The sequence below is a fragment of the Saccostrea echinata genome, unplaced genomic scaffold (genome assembly GCF_033153115.1).
Source record: "Saccostrea echinata isolate AGI-Se365-2 ecotype Australia unplaced genomic scaffold, CSIRO_AGI_Sech_v1 ptg000009l, whole genome shotgun sequence".
Classification (NCBI taxonomy): Eukaryota; Metazoa; Mollusca; class Bivalvia; order Ostreida; family Ostreidae; genus Saccostrea; species Saccostrea echinata.
In genome coordinates this window covers 22,558,797-22,580,022 of record NW_026889758.1, presented here as the reverse complement: position 1 = coordinate 22,580,022, position 21,226 = coordinate 22,558,797, and the positions used below count along the sequence as shown (strand labels likewise).

The 21,226-nt window shown below is 33.0% G+C and overlaps 3 protein-coding genes across 3 annotated transcripts; 2 read left to right on the top strand and 1 right to left on the bottom strand.

Annotated features, from left to right (window-relative positions):
- The first annotated feature begins 162 nt into the window (after positions 1-162).
- LOC133182048 (ATP synthase subunit s, mitochondrial-like) lies at positions 163-5,228 on the top strand. The gene is made up of 5 exons (XM_061316756.1): positions 163-231; positions 305-552; positions 1,435-1,652; positions 3,647-3,806; positions 4,073-5,228. Exons 1-5 carry the CDS (start codon positions 217-219, stop codon positions 4,305-4,307), a joined length of 876 nt encoding a protein of 291 aa, XP_061172740.1. The 5' UTR covers positions 163-216; the 3' UTR covers positions 4,308-5,228.
- Positions 5,225-11,386, bottom strand: LOC133182049 (transmembrane protein 179-like). Its single transcript, XM_061316757.1, has 4 exons — positions 11,045-11,386; positions 9,676-9,813; positions 7,464-7,548; positions 5,225-7,151 (listed from the first exon to the last, which is right to left on the bottom strand). The coding sequence occupies exons 1-4, from the start codon at positions 11,344-11,346 to the stop codon at positions 6,990-6,992; spliced, it is 687 nt and encodes a 228-aa protein (XP_061172741.1). The 5' UTR covers positions 11,347-11,386; the 3' UTR covers positions 5,225-6,989.
- A 118-nt stretch (positions 11,387-11,504) lies between these two features.
- On the top strand, positions 11,505-21,002 carry LOC133182045 (pre-mRNA-processing factor 39-like). Its single transcript, XM_061316753.1, has 15 exons — positions 11,505-11,594; positions 12,594-12,721; positions 12,832-12,957; positions 14,247-14,362; positions 16,200-16,358; positions 16,945-17,143; positions 17,344-17,454; positions 17,629-17,793; positions 18,037-18,163; positions 18,336-18,544; positions 18,844-18,903; positions 19,179-19,363; positions 19,526-19,612; positions 20,427-20,538; positions 20,630-21,002. The coding sequence occupies exons 1-15, from the start codon at positions 11,543-11,545 to the stop codon at positions 20,690-20,692; spliced, it is 1,899 nt and encodes a 632-aa protein (XP_061172737.1). The 5' UTR covers positions 11,505-11,542; the 3' UTR covers positions 20,693-21,002.
- The last annotated feature ends 224 nt before the right edge of the window (positions 21,003-21,226 follow it).

Genomic DNA, 21,226 nt, shown 5'->3' with positions numbered 1-21,226 from the left:
TAAAGAGTTCGTGCTGTAAATATTTTAGCCCATTGCATTTAAACTTGATTAAATCTATGTGTTGTGTATCTGCAAAGATATTTTTTTATGAAACATTCATTAAATTTAAAGTTATTCCTAATTTTATTATCATTAACCCTGACCTTTGCGATTTTATATGATGTAAGCGGCAAGGAAGATACCCACATGTAGAGGTTGACCAAGGATAAATCAGTGATGTTAAATCTCAGGGTAATGAATACTCATATTCTTTTTGATTGGCATATTATTCGCATGATTTTTCATTATTTTTATTTCTTTACAGAGGTCTTTTAGACCTGTCAGCAGTCTTTGGTCAGAACTGTTCATTGGCCAGTCAAGAAGTTTTGCTGATCGCAACTTGGGAAAACCTTTGACTGAGCCAGAATATATGAGAAGTTTTCCTGATGATGGAAAATCACCATTCATAAACTTTAACAAGTTTATGATGATGCTTGACAGTGACTTTTCTATTAAGGGTATAAGACGCTCGATACAGAATATGATTGATATACAACAGAGAAAAGACCAAAGGTATATAACTGTTATATATAGTAGTTCTATATCATTGTAAGGTTACTATTGGGGTTAAAGTATATCACTCCTAAAACTGCCGGTTATATCAAAGTTTTTTAAGATGTTTATTGGATATTCTACTCATAAAGCATAACCAGGTTGAACCATCGGGGCTTGTCTTCCAGATTGCTAAATGTAAAATAAATTAATAAAATTTTTAATCTACTTAAAATACACTTAAAAGTTGTTAAAATAAAGATTCTGACACTTTCAGTCAAGAAAAAACACATTTAAAAAAGACATACCACACCTATATACATACATGTAAACTCTACAAGGGACGAAAGCTCTCTTCTTGGTAAAATACCCCCACCCACCTCAGCGCCTATTTCTAGACTCTGAAGCATTTATTTCGTTGTCATGGTGCTATCCCCTACAGTGATGATTTTCCTAAATGCTGATGTGTTTGTCAGTCGTCAACACGTGTTTTATCAACAGCAAGCGGATACAAATTCTTCGATATGGGGCTCATTTTTCTAAATCGACCTGGGGAGAACGGAAGTTTACAAAATTGCAAGGACAGATAAACAATGTATAGGGAAAACTTGGAGGGTAATCGAAAGCAAATGGTAACACCCAAGGACTTGCAGCTTCACGGAAAAAATGTTTACCGACAGGAAAAGACAGTGAAAATGATAAATACTGGCTAAAGTTTGGTTTTCACGGGCCAAGGCGGCACCGGAAAGACTCATTTCATTTAATGTATAACTAATTTGTTACATAATTTACAGGACACTTGCTATACAAGCGCGCTATATGTTATACCACTATTATCGCCCTTGCGTCATTACCATGTAACCATGTAAACTTAAAAATGTATTATAATATTTTTTTTTTCAGCTTGGATACAGAAAAAGTTGAAAAGCTTGGTGCTGACCTAAACGCAGCTCACTCAATTCTGAAAGTAGGGGGACGAGTTCAGTTTACTGGACTGGACAAGTGGATTGAACGACAGAAAGATCGTATACCATTACCCACCAACCGCATTGACAACCTCTTCTTACAAGTAGCTGATCTCACAAAATCTACAATCCAATACGAAGGACTAGAATGTTTGAGTAATACGAATTTAATTTTATTTAATGCATTTAATGACAATGGCCAGCTAGCCATTGTGGATTGAAAGATGTGGCCAGTGATGTTCTGCTAGGTGTAATTGTTTGCTGGATTGATTACAAAAACTAATTTTAAAGAAATAGTCATTCTAAAATCTAAATAGAAGTAAATTGGTTTGTCTACCTAATTTGAAGGTCAAAGGTCATCATCTTAACCTGATTTGAATTGATGTGAATTTCAAAGATTATACTCTGAATAGTTCACCCACAACAGAGCTCTGCATCAGCTAAACAAAATTGTTGATATGATAAGATAGACATTGTCAATGAATGGACTTGCCCAAGGGAGAATTAATTGAGCTTCTCTGGTCATAGTATGTTGTGTGTTATCTAATTTTTTTTTCACAGTTCTCCTCCAGAACCACAGAGCAATTTCAACCAAACTTACCATAAAGCATCTTTGGGTGATGGGGATTTATGTTTGTTCAAAAGAAGAGCCACATTTTCTTTTAAGGGGAGATAATTAAGAAATGTTGAAAGTTTAATGAGGTCATTTATAAGCTTCTTCTCAAGAAGAAATACATGTACTTCATTTTAAGCTCTACTGGTCAAAGACCATAAGCGCTCATGGCATTGTAATGAATCCATTGTCCTTCTGACTGTTTGTAACAATTTTTTGAAGTGCTACTCCTTCTGCAGTTTTGATCCAATTATAATATAACTTGGTACACATGGACTATACTAAAATACATAATTTGGTCAATCAGTTGTTGATTTTGATGAAAGGTGTTGCCATTGTTACTAAAATTAGAAATTTCTTTGAAATTCTTTCGAAATGCTACTTCTCCTATATCTTTACTCCAATTTCATTTAAACCTCTTCCATGATTATAGACTATACTAATAAAAATAATTCCATATATTAGTCTTTGATTTTTATGAACTATGATGCCATGGTTACTAAAAATAAGAATTTTACAAAATTCTTTCAACAGGCTACTCCTTCTACAGTTTTCAGTCTGATTTCAGTAATACTTGCCACACAAAGAAACTAAATGAGGGATCAGAATTCTGTTTATTGGTGTTGCCATACTTTTTACTGCTACTTATCTCTTCCTACTAAGCAGTAAAGATACAGTCTATTCAGAGACTTTTGGTTAATCTCTATGGTGATTTTCTTTTGTTACAAAACAAATTTCAAGGGATGTAAGCCTACCATTAAAAGTATAGAAAGTGTGCGACATGTCAACTTTAAAATAAGCAATTTTAGAAATACTATAGAACACTTTACTCAATTCAAGTTAAACTTTATGAAAACAGTTTCAACTTTGATAAACTCTCAGAAATATGTACTCATTTATTATGCCCCTCTTCGAAGAAGGGAGGCCATATTGCTTTGCTGCTGTCTGTCGGTCTGTCAGTCGGTCTGTCTGTCTGTTGGTCCACAAACAGTTTCCATTCATTTTCTTCGCAGAGGTTGCACTTAATGAAATGAAATTTAGTATACAGATTTATCAACAGAATATCTAGGTCAAGTTCTGTTTTGAGTACAATCAATCGAGCAATTTTTGACAGAGTTATGCCCCTTGGACTTAGAAAAATTCAATTATTTGCAGTTTCCATTCATTTTCTTTGCAGAGGTTGCACACACTAAAATGAAATTCGATATACAGATTTATAAAAATATCTAGGTCAAGTTCTGTTTTGGGTAAGATCTAGCAAATTTTTGACAGAGTTATGCCCCTTAGACTTTGAGAAAATTCCAATTATTGGGGGGGGGGGGGGCATAAGTATTTCACAAACATCTCTTGTTCTTTGAAGTTTTGATTTTAATAAAATTCATTAAATTTGAAAGTATTTCCTTTAAATAATCCATTTCCAACTGCTTTCTGTCATTAATACAGTACTCAAATTCTAAAAAAAAAAAAAAGCATGTAAACATTAGCTAAGTTTGTATGATGAATGCCAGATATTTTCAAATGAAATCTTTTTTTTCAGGAGGAACCTCATTGAGGATGCTGATTTTGAAGGATTGTAAGAAAATAGATGACTTCTGTCTTTCTCGGCTATACATGGTCAGTGATACTCTAGAGTTTCTGGATATAAGTGGTTGTTTACAAGTGACTGATAATGGTATTGGAGCATTACAAAAATTAAAGTAAGTCTCAATTAAGATTCATTTAAATATATATGAATGTATAGTTTGTCTATGAATAATATAATAAATACTAAAAAAAAAACTATTGAGCTAATTGTTCAAAGTTTAAGAATACCAGTTATTTTAAGCAGAAAATCATGAATCCAGGTCAAAAAAACTCTGTAGAAGATGCCAAGAGCTAGAAAACTATATTCTTCTTTGTATAGTCTGCAGAAAATATTCAGATTGTTACATGATAACATATACTTTAATTTGGTTGATTCCAGAAATCTGAAATATTTGCGTATGAACGATTTACCCAATGCAGGGAATAAGTCCTACATAAGCTTACTTCTGCAGGAAGAGAACCCTGATCTATCAGTTTTAGGGGTGGATCTAGAGGCAGTGGAATATATGCCTGACAGTTTCCAAGAAAAGCCTCAAACAGATTTCAGTTTTTTCAAAGATAAAAGTAGTTCTGCCCAACAGTCACAGAAACAAACAGATTCAGAGAAGACTTAAAGTACATGTATTTACCACAAAAATGTGATCTTCCCGTCCTCTGATACCTCATAACAGCATCAGTACAGTTTGTCAATAGCTGACTGGGAGCAAGTGTTTACTGGGTTGTCTGTGATATCTTTTCTTAATCTGTGTAATTATTATTATTAGGGTGAAAGACACTTATACATGTAATGCTATAAAGCCACCTTGTTATGTTCATCTAATTGCATATGTAACTCTGCATTTGCATATTGCTGATATTATCATGGTTAAATCATGGTTAAATCCTTTTAAAAGAGTTTAAATGTGATTTATTTGGTACAATAATTATTTCAGAATAATGGATACCCAAGATTACACATATTAAAATATTTCTTGCTGGTGAATTAAACATTAGTTCACAATATATGGCACAGAGAAACTCCTACAGTTTCAACAAGTGTAATGAAAAATTTTCCTGAAATACCCAAATTTGCATTATAGATTTTTAAAAAATGTACATGAACATGTTTGGCATAAGCACTAGATCAGAGTTAATTTAAAATCCTAGTGGTTCTGATGCTCTAAGAAGAACTACAATCTTTGAACAATATGCTGGACTAGTTGCTTTGTAGGGAAAGATAGCATAAATATATCATGCCAAGTACCATACTTATATACTTAATGTTTTGTGTCAAAAGACATTCTTACATAATCTGTTGTACTTTTCTTTATTTAGAGAATTACATAATTTACACATGCAATTTTGATTGATCTTGCCTTTGTTCTGACAATTAATTGTTATCAAGATATTTTTATCCAAGGCTGATATAAGTTAGTTTTAGTATAGTGTCTAGGCAAGCAGTCCTGTTCAAGAGAACTAGATCTATTTAACATCTAGCAGCTAGGTTTGTCTCTATGTTTTGTTTTGGATTAATAATAAAGTAACTTGACAGTGAAGATATGTGTTTGTTTATTTTCATGCTAGTAAATTATACAGAAATATATATACTAGTAAACAGTGATTACACTCATGATTGAGATTCTAAAACAGAGTCAGACACTAATGTTCAAATTCAAACCAGATGAATGCCCATGATAAATACAGTTCATGAAATAAAAAAAAAATCAACTTATGGCAGATTCACATACAACTGCACTCAGCAGTATTTAATGTTATACTGAGTTAGATTATCAAAGTGAAATACAGAATAAACAAGGGACCTTATATATCCTTGTGTTCAGAGTGAAGGTTCGTCATTAAACAACTATACTTAATACTTGACCATATTATAAAGACCCAGACATTTCTCTAATAAGTGACCCCTAACACCCCCTCCCCCAATTTCTTAAGGTTATTCATTGCTCTGTAGACATGCAAAATGTTGCTTTAATGATATTGCTTTACCAAAAGAAATCTTAATTATATTCTCAACATACGTTGTGGAGTAAATTTTGTCAGAAATTCTATCAAATTTGACAATTTCTCTCTTATCTGAAGATCAATGAACCTTAAAATGCATTCCAGTAAATATTGACAGTGTGAAGAAATCACAGTCACTATCTGTTTTTTACTCCTCAAGATAGATTCCTCTCTCTCCCTTCTACTCTGTCCCTAGCAGATAAACTGAAGGTACACATGAATGCCTTGCACAAAATGTATAATGCTTTTAAAATTACATAGAAGGTACTTTCTTTCTGACTTCAGGTGATATTTAAACAATGTATTAAGATAGTTGAAAAAAAATGGGGGTGAGTGTGTGTATTCAGGACATGGATAGGCAAAATGAGTATTGTAGTTATCTTATGTCTGTTCAACCTGAAACAGGAAATTTGCAATTCTGTGAGTATGTCATATATGTGTCAAGCTTCAGTGTTTGACATGTTACGTAATATCCAGGAACACTTGCTAACAATAACATAACTGAGTATTTATAAATATTTACAAAGTAACAATAACTACATAAATACACAGTAACTCAACACACATAACCATTATACTGGTGTATTAAGTGTCTTTGATGTGTTGTTAAAGCTTATTAAGTCCTTTCTCTATAGATGTAGTTATCTCATCTTTTAACGTGTTTAGCTTTGGTCTATAGTTTATCATTGTGTCTCCTTTATATTGGAATTCACATAAAAAACAAAACTTGATTCTCTCTCTCCTCAATTCACTCTATGCCCATCTCTCATGCAAGAAAACATCTCTGAATTAAAGTAAATATGTTCCATCCCCCTTTCACAAAATTACTTTGAATGTTAAAGACAACACCACGTAAGAACAAAGAGTTGTCTTAAAAAAGTCCATTGGTTATTTTCTTCTTAAAAGTATTTTTGACCCAGTTAGCCTATTCAGTGTAATAACATTTATTAATAACCTAGTTTTGCTCTAAGGAAGAAGTTCCTCCCACATACCCCATTCAAATATAGATCCTATGAACACTGAAAATGGACCTGTTTACCATGACAAAGAGTTCATATAATGTAAAGATAAAACAGTTATATTTAAGCTAAAGACTAAAAGACTTTGATGAGAAATTCCCATTGCAACTGTTCTCAACAAAGAAAAAAACTCAAACAAACAAACAAAAAAACCGACATTTTCATTAGGTTCTCACAGAATGAGCATGATAGGTGCAGTGAAGCCTGGTCTTTAGTCATTTGGATCTTGTAGAAAATAGCACAGTTGTCACTTGATCAATAGTCATAGGGTTCATACAATTAAAGCACCATAGGCTCTCTATGTCCCACACTCTGTAAGAGTCGCTGTCGTTCCCGATTCATGCTGGACAGGAAGGCCTCTTTTTTGTGGTAATGGTACACTTTAATGACTGATAACACAGAGAGAATCAGCCAGCAAATCCAACACAGCCAGGCACCAAACTAAAACAGAAATGTCGGCTCTGTAGCAGAACAATACTTGATGCATTCCTTCCTGCTAGTGATTATGGTGTATTGCTTTCCATAGATAATTCACAATTTTGCAACATTAGAAGAGATATGACAATCATTTAATAAAATACGAATTTACACACCAATTATTGCAGCATGCTGCACTTCACTTAAGATATAATAGCATTCAACAAGGTCCCACGTACTACATGTCATTATTTATCTGAGGATATGCATTGATTTTAAAAATTCTCTTAGTTTTCTTGACAACTACAATTTATAAAATGTACATAGTGTACTTGCCTGTGCCATGTTGAATTCTGAGAACATATTCTTTGTGTAAATGTTCGAATCAGTGATAAATACATTCATCTCCGTATCTTCACATCTGTATGAAAGAAAATGAATTGCTTATTTTCCAGTAGAAAGGTAAAAATTACTACAGAAGAATGATTTAAAATGTAGTTTCTTAATTAAGTCATCTGAATTCTAGTAAGCCTCCCACCCCACCCCAAATCATTCATTTGCAAAACCAATGGTATCTGTCCAGCATATTGAGAATCAATCACTTGATAATCAACAAACTTTATACTCAGGCTTCTAGGTTTCCTACTTCTCATACCCTAATGTTGAGATATATATATATATATATATATATATATATATATATATATATATATATATATATATATATATATATATATATATATATATATATATATATATATATATATATATATATATATATATCATCTTAAAGATTATAAAAATGGGGACACAGAGTATGGTCAAAATTGAGTAATAGTAGACACTTTATGTCTATACTTATCATGCTTATACATCTCTAATATAAATGGTGCTTGAATGAAAATAAAATTTAAAAGTTCAAAATTTAATATTGTACATAGTTTCATATGCAAAACTGTAATGTAAGAAATTGTTTCACTGAAAAGAAATCAAGACAGGTTTTGGTCCTCATTGAATAAAGCCCCCCCCCCCCCCCAAAAAATGATGACATTGAAAGATGTCACAGAGCAGTATGAGTAGTGGTTTAGTTCTGTATTGCACTCAGGAAACCTCTAAAACAAACTCTGAAAATGCTCAGAGAAACCAGGAAATAGATCAAAAGTGAGATGAGATATTTATATATAAATGACAAGTCAGTTTTTGAATGGTAGAGATTTGGAATCAGATGATAGACAGTCTGTGAAGAAACAGATTATACATTTATAGGTTGAAATCTGGTGAAAAGAATTTTCATGGAAATTAGTGGTAAATTTTTTGTTCGAATGGAAGGTTTGGGTCTTTCTTATCAAACCTCAATTGTTACATAATGACACGTCCATTTCTTTAGAATTAAGGAACCAATATTCATCACAATGTTTTAAAACACACAATTATCTGAGACTAGCAACATGACTTTTGCTGAAAAGGGGATTTATGAAGTTGCAACGAATATGTACATATCGTGTCTATTGAATTTATCACATGTATCAATTGAACACATCTCCCAGGTTTTTATATAGACTGACAATCTGATTGGCTATTTTATTTAAAGAATACCTGTTTTACAGGTATTCCAATGAAGCATGTGAGAAAATTTACCACAATCGCGAGCTCTTCCCCTCTCAGTGCAGACTGGTGTTTCCCAGCCTACAATAAAACGATTTTTCCCGAAAAAGAAATGGACATGTCATTATATAACAACCAACATTCAAAAAAAAGCTCAAAATCTTTCATTCAAATGTAAAATTTTACCACCAAAATGCACATCATTATAAAAGGAGAGGTACATGGGAAAGAATTTGAAAATACTGTTAAATTAACTTACGCTACATGATCAATTGTTAGACAGCAAAGTGTCAACTGTTATGGAGACACTTTGATGGAATGGGTAAGGCATAGTGCTACAAAACATGTGGAAAATGAAGGAGAGTAATTTTGAGAAACATTCACAACGTTGTTTTTGACATTACAATATTGTTAAGAGTCTCCATGGTAGCAAATAACATCTTTATTTAAAATCAAGTGACATATGAGTTCCATTTAATCAAATAGTCTAATAATGAAACTACACACATCAACAAAATATATGTTTTAACAATTAAAAACGAGTTGATCTTAAATTTTGTAAAAATAATGTGATGAAGAGTATTTATTGAATGATCCTTGTAGGTGTAGCTAAGGCAAATACCGGTATATAGTCCTTATTTTAAAGATAGAGTTAAGCATTGTAAGAGTTTTATGTATGTTTTACTGCATTTCTATGTTTATTGCTCAAACTTCTATGGGACCCGGTGATTATAATAATTTATATGCACCAGTATAAGCATGTATATCATACAATAAACTAATAGAAAATTTTCAATCAACAAATTTGATTGAACTGTAACAAAGGTAGGATGTTTGCAGAGTATACCATTTACAACATTCATAATACAAAGCTACAGAAAACATACTGATTACAAGATTATGGCCAATTTTAACTGAATTTTTGTTCCATGAGGCTACTCACTTCAGATAAGGAGATTTTATTCCTGTTAAGGTGTGACACCATTTGTTGTAGCCCACACTGAGTACCAGGGCACAAATAAACAGCAGCAGGCACACAGTGATACTGACAATACAGGTCACAAATGCATCCAACCAAGAACTGCAAACAATATTAAACATGTTATATATCAGTCAGATTATAATTCATGTATATACTATACGAATAAAATATGCTCAATTTTCATAACCAATTTATGGGTGGTTGTCACAACTTTGATACTTGCATGTACAGTATGCACATGATGAAGGAAAGCTTGTTTTAATACTACTGTGCACCCAGGTTTAGTACAATTGCTACATTTAGCTATATAGCTTGAATTATGTAGATATTTAACTACTCAAAGTAACTTTATCTAGCTTATTTCTTAATGAGCATTTTTTTCAGCAGGTAATAAAAATTGCTCTTCATTGAGTGATAGATTTCATCTAGTTAAGATTTTATTAATTTCTGAAAACAATGTATGAAAGAATTACTTTCTGAGATGCATCTTCTTAAGAGCAATTGCAATCAAAGTTCTACAAGTTTTGGGGCTATATATAACTGTTACAGTTGATTTGTGACAACAAAGTTACTTCTTGAATGAAATAACAAAGAACACCAATTCTGATTTATAACATGATAAATGATTGGTAATAATTCAGCACAATGTGAATTACTGGTAATTATACTTATCCATGCCTTACTGCACATATGGTGGTGCACAGTGCTGCATTTCATTTCCAGAATTTTGCATGGCATTTCCGACAATTTTTCTTTTCATTTCCGACATTTATTTTTTTACATTTCCGGAATTTTTAGAGGTATCTTTCCAGCAATTAAATTTTAACCAAGTAGGTGGAAATAATTGGAATTTTAACAAGATATAAATATTACAACGATTTCCAACCACATTTTCATCTAAAAATATTACAATACACTGTATATACATAGCACTAAGTCTAATTAAAAGTTTTGAGTTAAATGAGCATCTTTGCCTGTTCAATGTACATATTAAAGTAAAAGATCTGTTTTTCAACTTTGGAATTGATTTGATATGTTGATTTAAAATGATGCACAATTTTAGACAAACTACTGAAATGTCAATGCCAGACATGTGTTAATATCACCAAAATGTCACAAGACCATGATCTAAAAATAAATTGAAAAAGCATAAAGGTTATAAAAAAAACCCCCAGAAATGCAGCATATTGTGCCAAAGTTATATAAATGGTGTTTATTATCCTCTCTGATACTGATCATTATATAAACTGTTGTGATGTCTGTGAATTGAAATGTGTAAATATTATCAAATAGTAATTAAAAAAATTAGATCCACCCCTAAAAAACGTACCTGTCAGTGTTTTTAAACAAATAAACCGATTGCCATATGATGTAAAAAACTGAGATTATCATGACAATAACGCCAACAAATACAGAAAATCCACAGTCACTGTATAGACCCCATTCTATGTTCATCAGGATCACACTCTTTGCATCTGAACTGTAGTTCCAAGTCCCCTTGGCTCCAAGTAAACAATTTCCATCAAATTCCTGCAAGTTTATTGACACTGGAATAAAGATGAAAAAAGAACCAAGAAACGACACTAAAAATGCAATAACTTGTGACAGGAGAAGTACATTTCCCATTCCCATATTTGAAGTCACTGTCTCAGTGTATATGCCTACTTTCACATCATTTGATCAAGCTCATTTCCCATTCGGCAAACCTCGGCTGATTCCGTCACCTTCATCAAACGTTTGATGAGCTACGAATCGGCCGAGGTGTGCCGAGTGGCTCATTTCCCACACTGAAGAGTTCCATAAATATACTTCCGGTGTAACAGGGAAAATGTCGATTCTGACTGGAGACGAAGTAAAGAGCGAAATCGAGGGGCATCAGGGTAAGAAGGCATTTTTAGAAAGACATTTTTAGAGAAACCGATTATTGGAAAGATAAATAAAAATGTGCAACATATTTCGATGAAATTCATCGAGTTCATACAATGTATCTACTTTCGGTATCTAAAAAAAAAAATGATTGGAATATATTGTGGATTGCACCAAAATAATGTTTTCGTTTTATTATTTTAAAGTTTTTAATGAATTATTTTGTTTCTTTGAAAAAAAAAATTGCTTCCACAACATGCTTAAGATTTTCAGGATCACTTATTGCATATCATTGCCGACAAAGTCAAAGGTCTGCAAATATTGAAACAGGTTGAGTACAGTTGTACTCAAGGCTTCTGCGAGAGACTTAATAAATCGCTTTAGAATGAATATCCATAAAATGGAATGAAAAAGTCAACATTGTTTGCTTCAAAGGAAGTTTTATTTATAAAACAAAAGAAAACAGGAAAATTTTAAGCAAATAAATTTTATTATTCATATGTGGAAACTTGTATAAATAAAGAAAAAAAGTGACTGTACCTTTTTTTTTTTTTTTTGACTGTATGAGATAATTTTGCATGTACACATACAGTAGATAGGCAGAAATAATATGTGAAGAATTTTTTTTTTTCATGCAATGTTGTTGCACAATGTCCTTTTTGTTTGTTTTACTGATATTAAATAACTAATGAGCCAAAAAAAAAAAATTAACTACATAGAGATATTTTCTACCCATTAAGAATGATCATGTTTTATGAAGATCATGCCACTCTTGAAAATAGAGCCAAACATGAGTAGAGAGTTGGAAAAAAAAAAAGCACCATAAAAACAGTGTCTGAGTGACAAACTCATGGACACACATAAACCTTTAGATAAATTCTTTTAAAATATAAGAACCTTTATGAGAGTACCCAAATGAGATTAATTCTGAAGTAAATCAAAATCTGATTGATTTCATGACATTGGGTTATGAGTTCAACTGTGTACTAAAACTGTAAACTATTAATATTCAGAAGTACAGGGTAATGAAGTAGAGGGTGAGGAAGTGAACACCGAGTTAGATAAATACTGGAAAGCAGTGAGGGACAACCCAGGGGATTTCACAGGCTGGACATACCTCCTTCAGTATGTGGAACAAGAAGTAAGGCAAAAATTGATGAAATATTAAAACTGTCTAGAGTATGTAACTCCATGAATATAATTTCCGGGTATCTTTAGTGCATAATTTCATGTTTATGTCATTTGACATAGAAAAAGCTAGATCAAGCCAGAAAAGCATATGATGCATTCTTCGAGCATTATCCATACTGTTATGGCTACTGGAAGAAATATGCAGATATGGAAAGAAAACAATCGGGACCAGAGAAGGCAATGGAGGTAATATTTCCAGGGATATGTTAGTCATATCTTAGATAAAAATGAGGTTATATCATTACATGGAAATAATACAACATTTGCAAAGTGAGCATTTCTTATCTTTTGTACATGCTCATTGTAATTTCCAAGGACACCAATCATTTGAAATGTGATGTGTTATAAGGCATGCTATATATATTTTGATTTTTCAAACTTCTATATCAGGGGTTGAAATATACAGTAGCCTGATGCCCGGGGCTAGTCATTTTAAGACTCGGGCTGGCTAATTCAAATGTAATGATAGTCCGTCGGACTAGCAGAACTGAAAAAAATTCTTGATCGTCAGTTTACCATAGCTTTTCTATGTAGATTGGTTTCTTTTGACAGAGAACTAATTTAGTTTGTTCCTGTCACCAAAGCATTTGACACTCTAATTTGTTATGTTTTCATTTTGTATGAAAATTGTTGGGCTAGTTAGTTTGAGGTTCGGGCTAGTAAATTTTTACTGATCAGTAGCCCCTGGGCTAGTGGGTTTTCCAGAAAATTTTCAACCCCTGTATATACTAATTATATAATATATCTTTCGAAGGCTGCAGATTGTTAAGAATGTTGAGCCAAAGGGGGATAGAGGGGGGGGGGGGAAATCATGAAAAAAAAATATAAATTGCTATTGAAAAATTATCCACGTCAAGAAAATGTAGGTTTATTGTGCTACAGAATGAAAATTGTGATCAATCCTATAGTGCTTCAAGGTCTCAGCACAGGGATCAGGCGAAGAAAAAGTATACATGAAAGACTTTTTTTAGGGTGCAATTTCTCCCTGCTTTCATCCTTCCTGTTTCTTTGTCACCTTCTATTAAGTTTTCCATTTCTTCTGACACTTAGATTGTGTACCTGCCTATTAAGTGGACTCTTTACTGGCCAAAGCTTGAAGGGTATGGAAATCTGGAAAAATGCATTCATGAAACCCCTATGCATGTTGCGTATCTGAGGATCTTTAAAATTACATGGAATAAAGACAGAGCTTTGTAATTTTAACAACTGATAGAATACAACTTCCTATAACTATCCATTCCAAATGTTATGATATCCTCCCATGGGCCCCAGCACAGGGGGGTCAGAATCTCTATTTTTGGCCATGACACTTTTACGCTATGGTTGTGGAAAGGATATCACAATTTCTGATAAAATCCTGATGCATGGATAAACTGTACATGATATTATGGCACTGATTTTGAATTTGATTATTCTTTTTAAACTAACTGTTACAGAAACCTTTGGAATTTGTAAATTCTCTGTTTTTCTTTCAGGTATTTGAGAGAGGTACACAAGCAATTTCTTTAAGTGTAGAACTTTGGTTACATTACATAAACTTCTACACAGAAGAATATGGAAAATTGGAGAATGGAGAGGAAGGAATCAGAGGGTGTGTTTATTTACGTGAAGCAATTTTAGTTAACGGCTATTCCAGCAAAAAACTTAGGGGAGATGGACTTTTTTTAGAGGGCAACCACCCATATAATGAAATTTTTCCTTCCACCCCCACCCAAACAGAATGAAAGAAATTACCACAACCAACATATTTTTTTTTTTTCAAAATGCACAAATACTACAATATTCCATCTATAATTTAAACTTGTATACATTATTTAAACTTGTATACATTATTTATTTAAATGCATTAAAATGATACAATTACAGGGTTCGTACTGCCCTGTGCATTTATATTGCATTTGGGAATTTTTTTTTATATTTTTTTATTTTTTTCAAATTTTACAGAAATGACACAGTCATTTTGTATTTTAAAAGTTGCAACACCATCTGAAATATAATTTTTGTAACCAAACAACAATCGATAGCGTTGGGGATGTTTAACTTGTGCACTTTGTAGAAATACCTGGACTTCGAGAACAAATCGTGCAAAAAAATTTTGCTAAAAAAGAGTGGTACACCTCCCTCCCTTTCCCCCACTTACTATTTAGGTTTTTTGTTTGCTTGTCAATTCCCCCTTTCTAAAGAAAAATGCTGTGTGTCTCATACATACAAAATATGAAAATTGATTCAATAAAAAACTTGATGATTTTTTTCATTTGTAACAAAACTTGTAATAATTTTTTAATTTAGAAATGAAAGTCAATTTTCTGCAAAGAATTTCCATACCCGCATTTTTTCCAAGTCCCACAGAGGCCCAGTTTCAGAATGGTGTCTTTAATGCATTGTGTGTTCTAATGTGTATCTAGATTTAAAAAAAAAACTTCTGGTATTAGCAGTATGTACACTAAAAGAGTTATCTGACAATGCCATCTTGGATTTTTCTGAGGACACAGAATCATACTTATTTTAATCAAAATCTACACTTTCAATAACAGTTGCAGTTGAGATCTCGAAAATGATCAAATGACTATTCTATAATGGTATGCCAAATTGCATATGCTTGTTTTAAGATGTAACCAAAACATAATGATTGTTTCTTGCACTATAAACTATAATAAGCAGAAAGGTTCATCAAATATACATGGAACTTGAGAAATTGAGGTTTAGTTTGGCATGGATGTTAGTTTGTGCAATCAATCAGTAAGAGTATTTGTTGTTGTTAAAATAAAACATGGCATGCATAAATAGTAGGGCTGCGCAATAATATTGATATTCTGGTATATTGCGATTCATTGAGAAAAATTATTGTGATATTTTTTCTGAGTACCAATATACTGGCAAAATGCTTGGGCTTGGGATTTCTAAAGTAAAATGTGAAATTATAAGATGTCAGAAACGTTTTCAATCGTGCCAAACAGTAAGGTTTGCTGTTGTATGGTTGCATTTTTTGGCAAAACTGTCGTGAAATCAACAAGAACTTTCTTTTAACTGTTATTGAAAATATTTCAATACATATTGCAATACAGTTGAAAAATATCTCTCTAGTATATAGCAATACAAAATTCCCAGATGATACCAAGCCCTAATAAATAGACCGTTAAATCTGTATTACCTGGTATCAAAAAAGTTTAGCGACACTCAATCTTTTTTTTTTCCTGGAAAGACAGCCATACCTGAAAATGAATTATCATATAATCGGGACGACCCATACCAACCCCCAACCCCCCAACTTTTTGCTGGACTAGCCCTTTTAAGACATTCATTGTTTTTTTTTCCTTGTTATTTTCCCATTTTTCCTTTATTGTAAATTGCTCTGGAGATACAGTGATATTCCTCTCATTGAAGTGGGAAAAGAACTTTAGTGTCAGTTGTTCTGGTTTTATTTTAAGAATCTATGAGAAAGCTGTTGCAGCATGTGGTAAAGATTTCCGATCAGACAAACTCTGGGACACATACATATCCTGGGAGGAAAACCTGATCAGTAAAACAGCTCTTTATGACAGAATTTTACAGATTCCAACACAGCTCTATAGTCATCATTTTGAAAAGTATGTCAACAAATTATTAAAGTTATTAAAGAAATATGTTTTAAAATAGAGAGGAGAGGAAAGAAGAAAGAAAGTGGAAAATGAAATATTTTGCATGTATATTACCTTGACAACACTTCTCCGAAACCAATAATTATTTTTGACCTCATGACCTTGATCTAGAAGTTTGACCTACTTTTCAGCAGTTTAACTTTGGTCATATCTTTTGCACCAGAAGAAACAGGGCTTTAATATATTTTCACTTGTGCATTACATCACCATTCTGAATGTATTGTAGTATTTGACCTCATGACCTTGAAGTTTGATGCAATTTTTCAGAAACTTTACTTTTGGCCCTAACTTTTTTTAATGCAAAAATTTAAAATCTTTTTTTTTTTTTTTTTTGTATGATGTAAAGACAGGACTGACCGACTGACAAGACAGTTACAGTATACCACAAATAATTGCATTTCAAGCAGTTATACCATGAAAGTAGTGGACTACAATTCTCAGAACTGGCTTGTTTCTAAATTGTTTTACAATACATGAATGCTTGCAGAATCAGCTGGATCAGCAACACTTTCCATTTCCTGAATTTTACTTTCAGTTTTAAACATCATGTATTGTCACATCATCCAAAAGAAATCCTTACCCTGGACAACTTTCTCCAGCTTAGGAAGGAGGTTGTGGTGGGGACATCTGAGTTAAATCCAGAGGAGGAGGCTGCTGGGGATGATGGGCCCCCGGGGGTGATAGGACCACCAGGGGAGGAGGCACCTCCTGGCATGGAAGTGGAAGGAGATAAAGTAAGTGATTCTTGTTTCAGTAGACTTGAAAGAAATTCAAAAGTACAGGAAAAGTTATTGTGCCAAAAGGTACAAAGAGTATGATATCACCGTTTTGAATAGTAAAGGTTAAATTTCTCTGATGAAGCTTAGAACATAACATTTGAGTAAATGGGTATTCTGAAGAAATATGCTTCATTTTGAAGTGTCTACTGTTTTAGACTGATGATGACGAGGCAGGAAAGCTCAGGGACAGAATTATAAGCATAAGAGAAGAAATATTTAAAAAGACTGAAGATGAAGTGAGCAAGAGATGGAATTTTGAGGAAGCTGTAAGTTTATTCTGTTTTACTTTTATGTATTCTGTTGATGACAGAAGAAATTTCAAAATTTACAAGAAATTAGAAATATATTGTGGAAATATTACCAATATTTTGCAGTTATACATGTGTGTTTATTAATTAAAACATAAGATTGAAATGTAATATAAAATGGTATCTCTGTAGATTAAAAGGCCATATTTCCATGTGAAACCCCTCGAGAAGTCTCAACTGAAAAACTGGAAGGAGTATCTTGACTTTGAGATTGAAGCTGGTGATCACGAGAGGGTTGTAATTCTATTTGAGAGGTGTATGATTGCTACTGCTTTGTATGAAGATTTTTGGCTCAAGGTAATATTTTCAAATGCAGTATCCAGCAATTGTCAGAGGAAATCCATCACTATACAGGCATAGTGTAGCAGATTTACTCACATTATATGCTATAGTTTTGGATTACTTTGTACTTTGGATGACATGATAAATAGGCCCAGATGTCTTTGGTGTATTTAAGATAGACTTTAAAAAGCGATTTTGTGGAACTTTTTAAAAAAAATTATTACTTGATATAATCGTGTTTAAAATCTTGGTTTACAGTATGCAAAATATATGGAGGACCATAGTATTGAAGCAGTACGGCTTGTATATATGAGAGCATGCAGAATCCATCTACCAAAGAAACCATACATTAGCTTAGCATGGGCAGCATTTGAGGAAAGGCATGGTAAGTACGCTTATACAATACATCATTATCCGGAGCTTTGTGAATATGGTGAAAATTGTTTTTGCATTGCTGGATAAAGAAGTTAGATTTGAGACTTAAAAGGTAAATTTCTTACTGAAAATATTAAAGAAAAAGTAAATAAATACTGATGAAAGGAAAAAATATTTTGCAGGGAACTATGATCTAGCATCACAGATACTGTCAGACTTGGATAAGAATGTACCTGGGTTGGTGATGGTTAACATGAGGAAAATCAGCTTGGAAAGAAGGAAGGGGAACACCGCCATGGCAGAGGCCCTGTTTCAAGAGTACATCAACAATGCAAGCCAGCCAGAAATTGCCTCCTTCTTCTCCATCAAGTTTGCCCGCTATCTCTTAAAGGTGAGAAACAGTCATTTCACATGACGACTTCAGGGCACAGGTCCTAGCCACTGTTGTGTGTATGCTTTACTGAGATAACAATGACTAGATTTACTTTGTATGTCACTGATTTCCTTTACAGATACCAAAATCATGTATTATGGCAGCTCTTATGAAGAACTTGAATGTTTATCATGGTACTGTTGAATCTCGCACTAACTGATATGAACTCTGAGTGCAACTGTACATTTACTTATGTGTTACATGTATGATACAGAAATATAAATTATCATTGTATTAATTATGCCCGTTTTTTGCAGATTATTGGAGATACTGAACGGGCACGTACCACTCTTCAGTCAGCTGTAGAAAAAGATAGGGTAAGACTAATATGCATGATCTCAGTTAGTCACCAAGTGTGAACACAAATATAAAGCACAGCTTCAACGGACAGGTTACTTACCATTCTTATCATGTTGATCATTATTTTCAGTTGGAACCTTTAAAGCTTATGAGTTTGGCCGGCCAGAGGTAATGCTAATGTGATACAAAGTCTTGTAATCTTGTCGTCATAGAGAGGACCGCTTGTTGGAGATGACCACCTAATTGTCGTATTACAAGGTCTTTGTAGGATGTCATTTTTTATATTTTTCAGGGCAACATTAAACTCTACCTGCAGCTGTTAGATCTGGAGTACCAATTACGACCAATCAGTGAGGAGAGAGTCATCCAAATATTTGCCTCTATCCTGGACTGTGAGAACTTCCCTCTGGAAACCAAAGCCAAGATGTCTCAGCGCAAGCTTGAGTTCTTGGAGGACTTCTGTGCCAGCATCACAACGTATGTAAAAATTCAGCATTTTATTTGAACATACTGATAAAAAAGCAAGTTTCAAAAACATGTTTTAGGAATGTTATTACCTTATATCAAATTTATCATTAATTCATTCAACGAAATAGTTACCTATTTTTAAATAAAACAATAGATTATTTTTTTTAATAGTTTGAAGGAATCTTATGATGAACATCAGAGACTGATGAAGGAACTTCACAATGAAAGGAAGAAGAGATCTCATGATGGTGCGACTAAGTAAGTTGATACCCAGGATTCAAAGCATGCATAATATGTAGCTTTGACTGAAAACTCTTTTTTCTTTTTTAATATAATTTACTTTATTATACTTTCATGTTAAATACTAGAAACAGACTGGTTTAGATGCATTCAGCAATTTGTAATGTAACCCTCAGCATTGGCAACACACTTGGCAACAAGTAACTTAATGATAATGTGCTTAATAAACTCGATATCGATTAAAGTATGCGTCTGATATAACAACAAACCTCAGATGAAAAATGCGAGCAAGTGCAGAAACAAATGGACCTTTAGATGATAAAGGACTCCAAGAGTATCATGCAAAGACAATAAAGAGGTCTTTGAATCTTTTTTTTTTTTTTTGAAGTTTTCTTGTTGAGAAAAACAGAAGCAGAGAGTTTGAAAGCTGTATTCAAAATGTGAACGATATCTGAATTTTTTATTGTTGACATGTTACATGTATATGAGACATTCAATATAATGTAATAAATAGTGCAAGTTTGTAAGGGGAACAGTTGAAAATGACACCCCAAGAGAAAGTCTTTGTCAACCTCTGCTGACATGTCGGTTAACCATTGTTGTTCTATTAGGGTGTCAATTTTAACTGTTGCCCTCAAAAACATGCACTGTTTATATATTGTTCATTGTCATAGCATGATTTAACAAAGGTAAAGCTTTTACTGAAAATTTAACACTGACTGAAATCTTGACACTGGTATGCTTGAATTTAGTGACATTGGTGAAATTACTGCAATGCATTTATGCTAAAACTCACAAGGTGAAAAATCTTGGAATTATTCTATCTTTATAGTGATGAACCTTTGGATAAAAAACAAAAAGTGGAAGGAACACAGAATGGATCTGGAGACCCAAGCCAAATGGCAGGAATGGATCCTTATTATGGTCACTGGGGATCTTATGCAGTAAGTCTTGTACAGGCAATTGTTAATGAATACACGCAGTGATGTTTTAAGTCTTCAAAATAAGTACATGTATATATATCTTGATTTACAGAATAGTGGTTATTCCTATCCTCATCAGCAGTGGGGTTATGGTCAGCATTACTATCCATCGTGAAAGATGTTAACCATATTTCTTCATCAACTTTATTCATCACTCACCAGATTTTACGTGATTTTTGTGATTGAATTCATGATCATGAACAATATTTTTCTTGTGCTTCAACAAAATTTCCTTGTTAAGAACCATATTTGTGAACAACAAGATCGATGCCACCAATCATATACTGAACTTAGTTAGATCTTCATATTTTGTTGTGTTGATAATCTTTTTTTAATCTGTATTGATGCCAGCATCATGATTGTTATGGCTATGAAATAATGTTTTGATGTATTAAGTAATTCACTAATTAAATAGTGGAGTTGGTTGTGTGTTGTTTCTGCAGTATTATGAAGCATTTATTGTCATGTTAAGAACTAAAATTGCTAATTTTGTTTGAAGTATAATTATGTCCCCTGCAAAAAAGAATCATCTGTCAGTGTTAAACATGAAATATTTACATTCAGTGTAATTTTTATGCCCAGACATGAAAATGGCCGGGGCATATAGTGTTTGTCATGTCCGTCTTCCGTCGCGCTTTGCGTTTAGCTC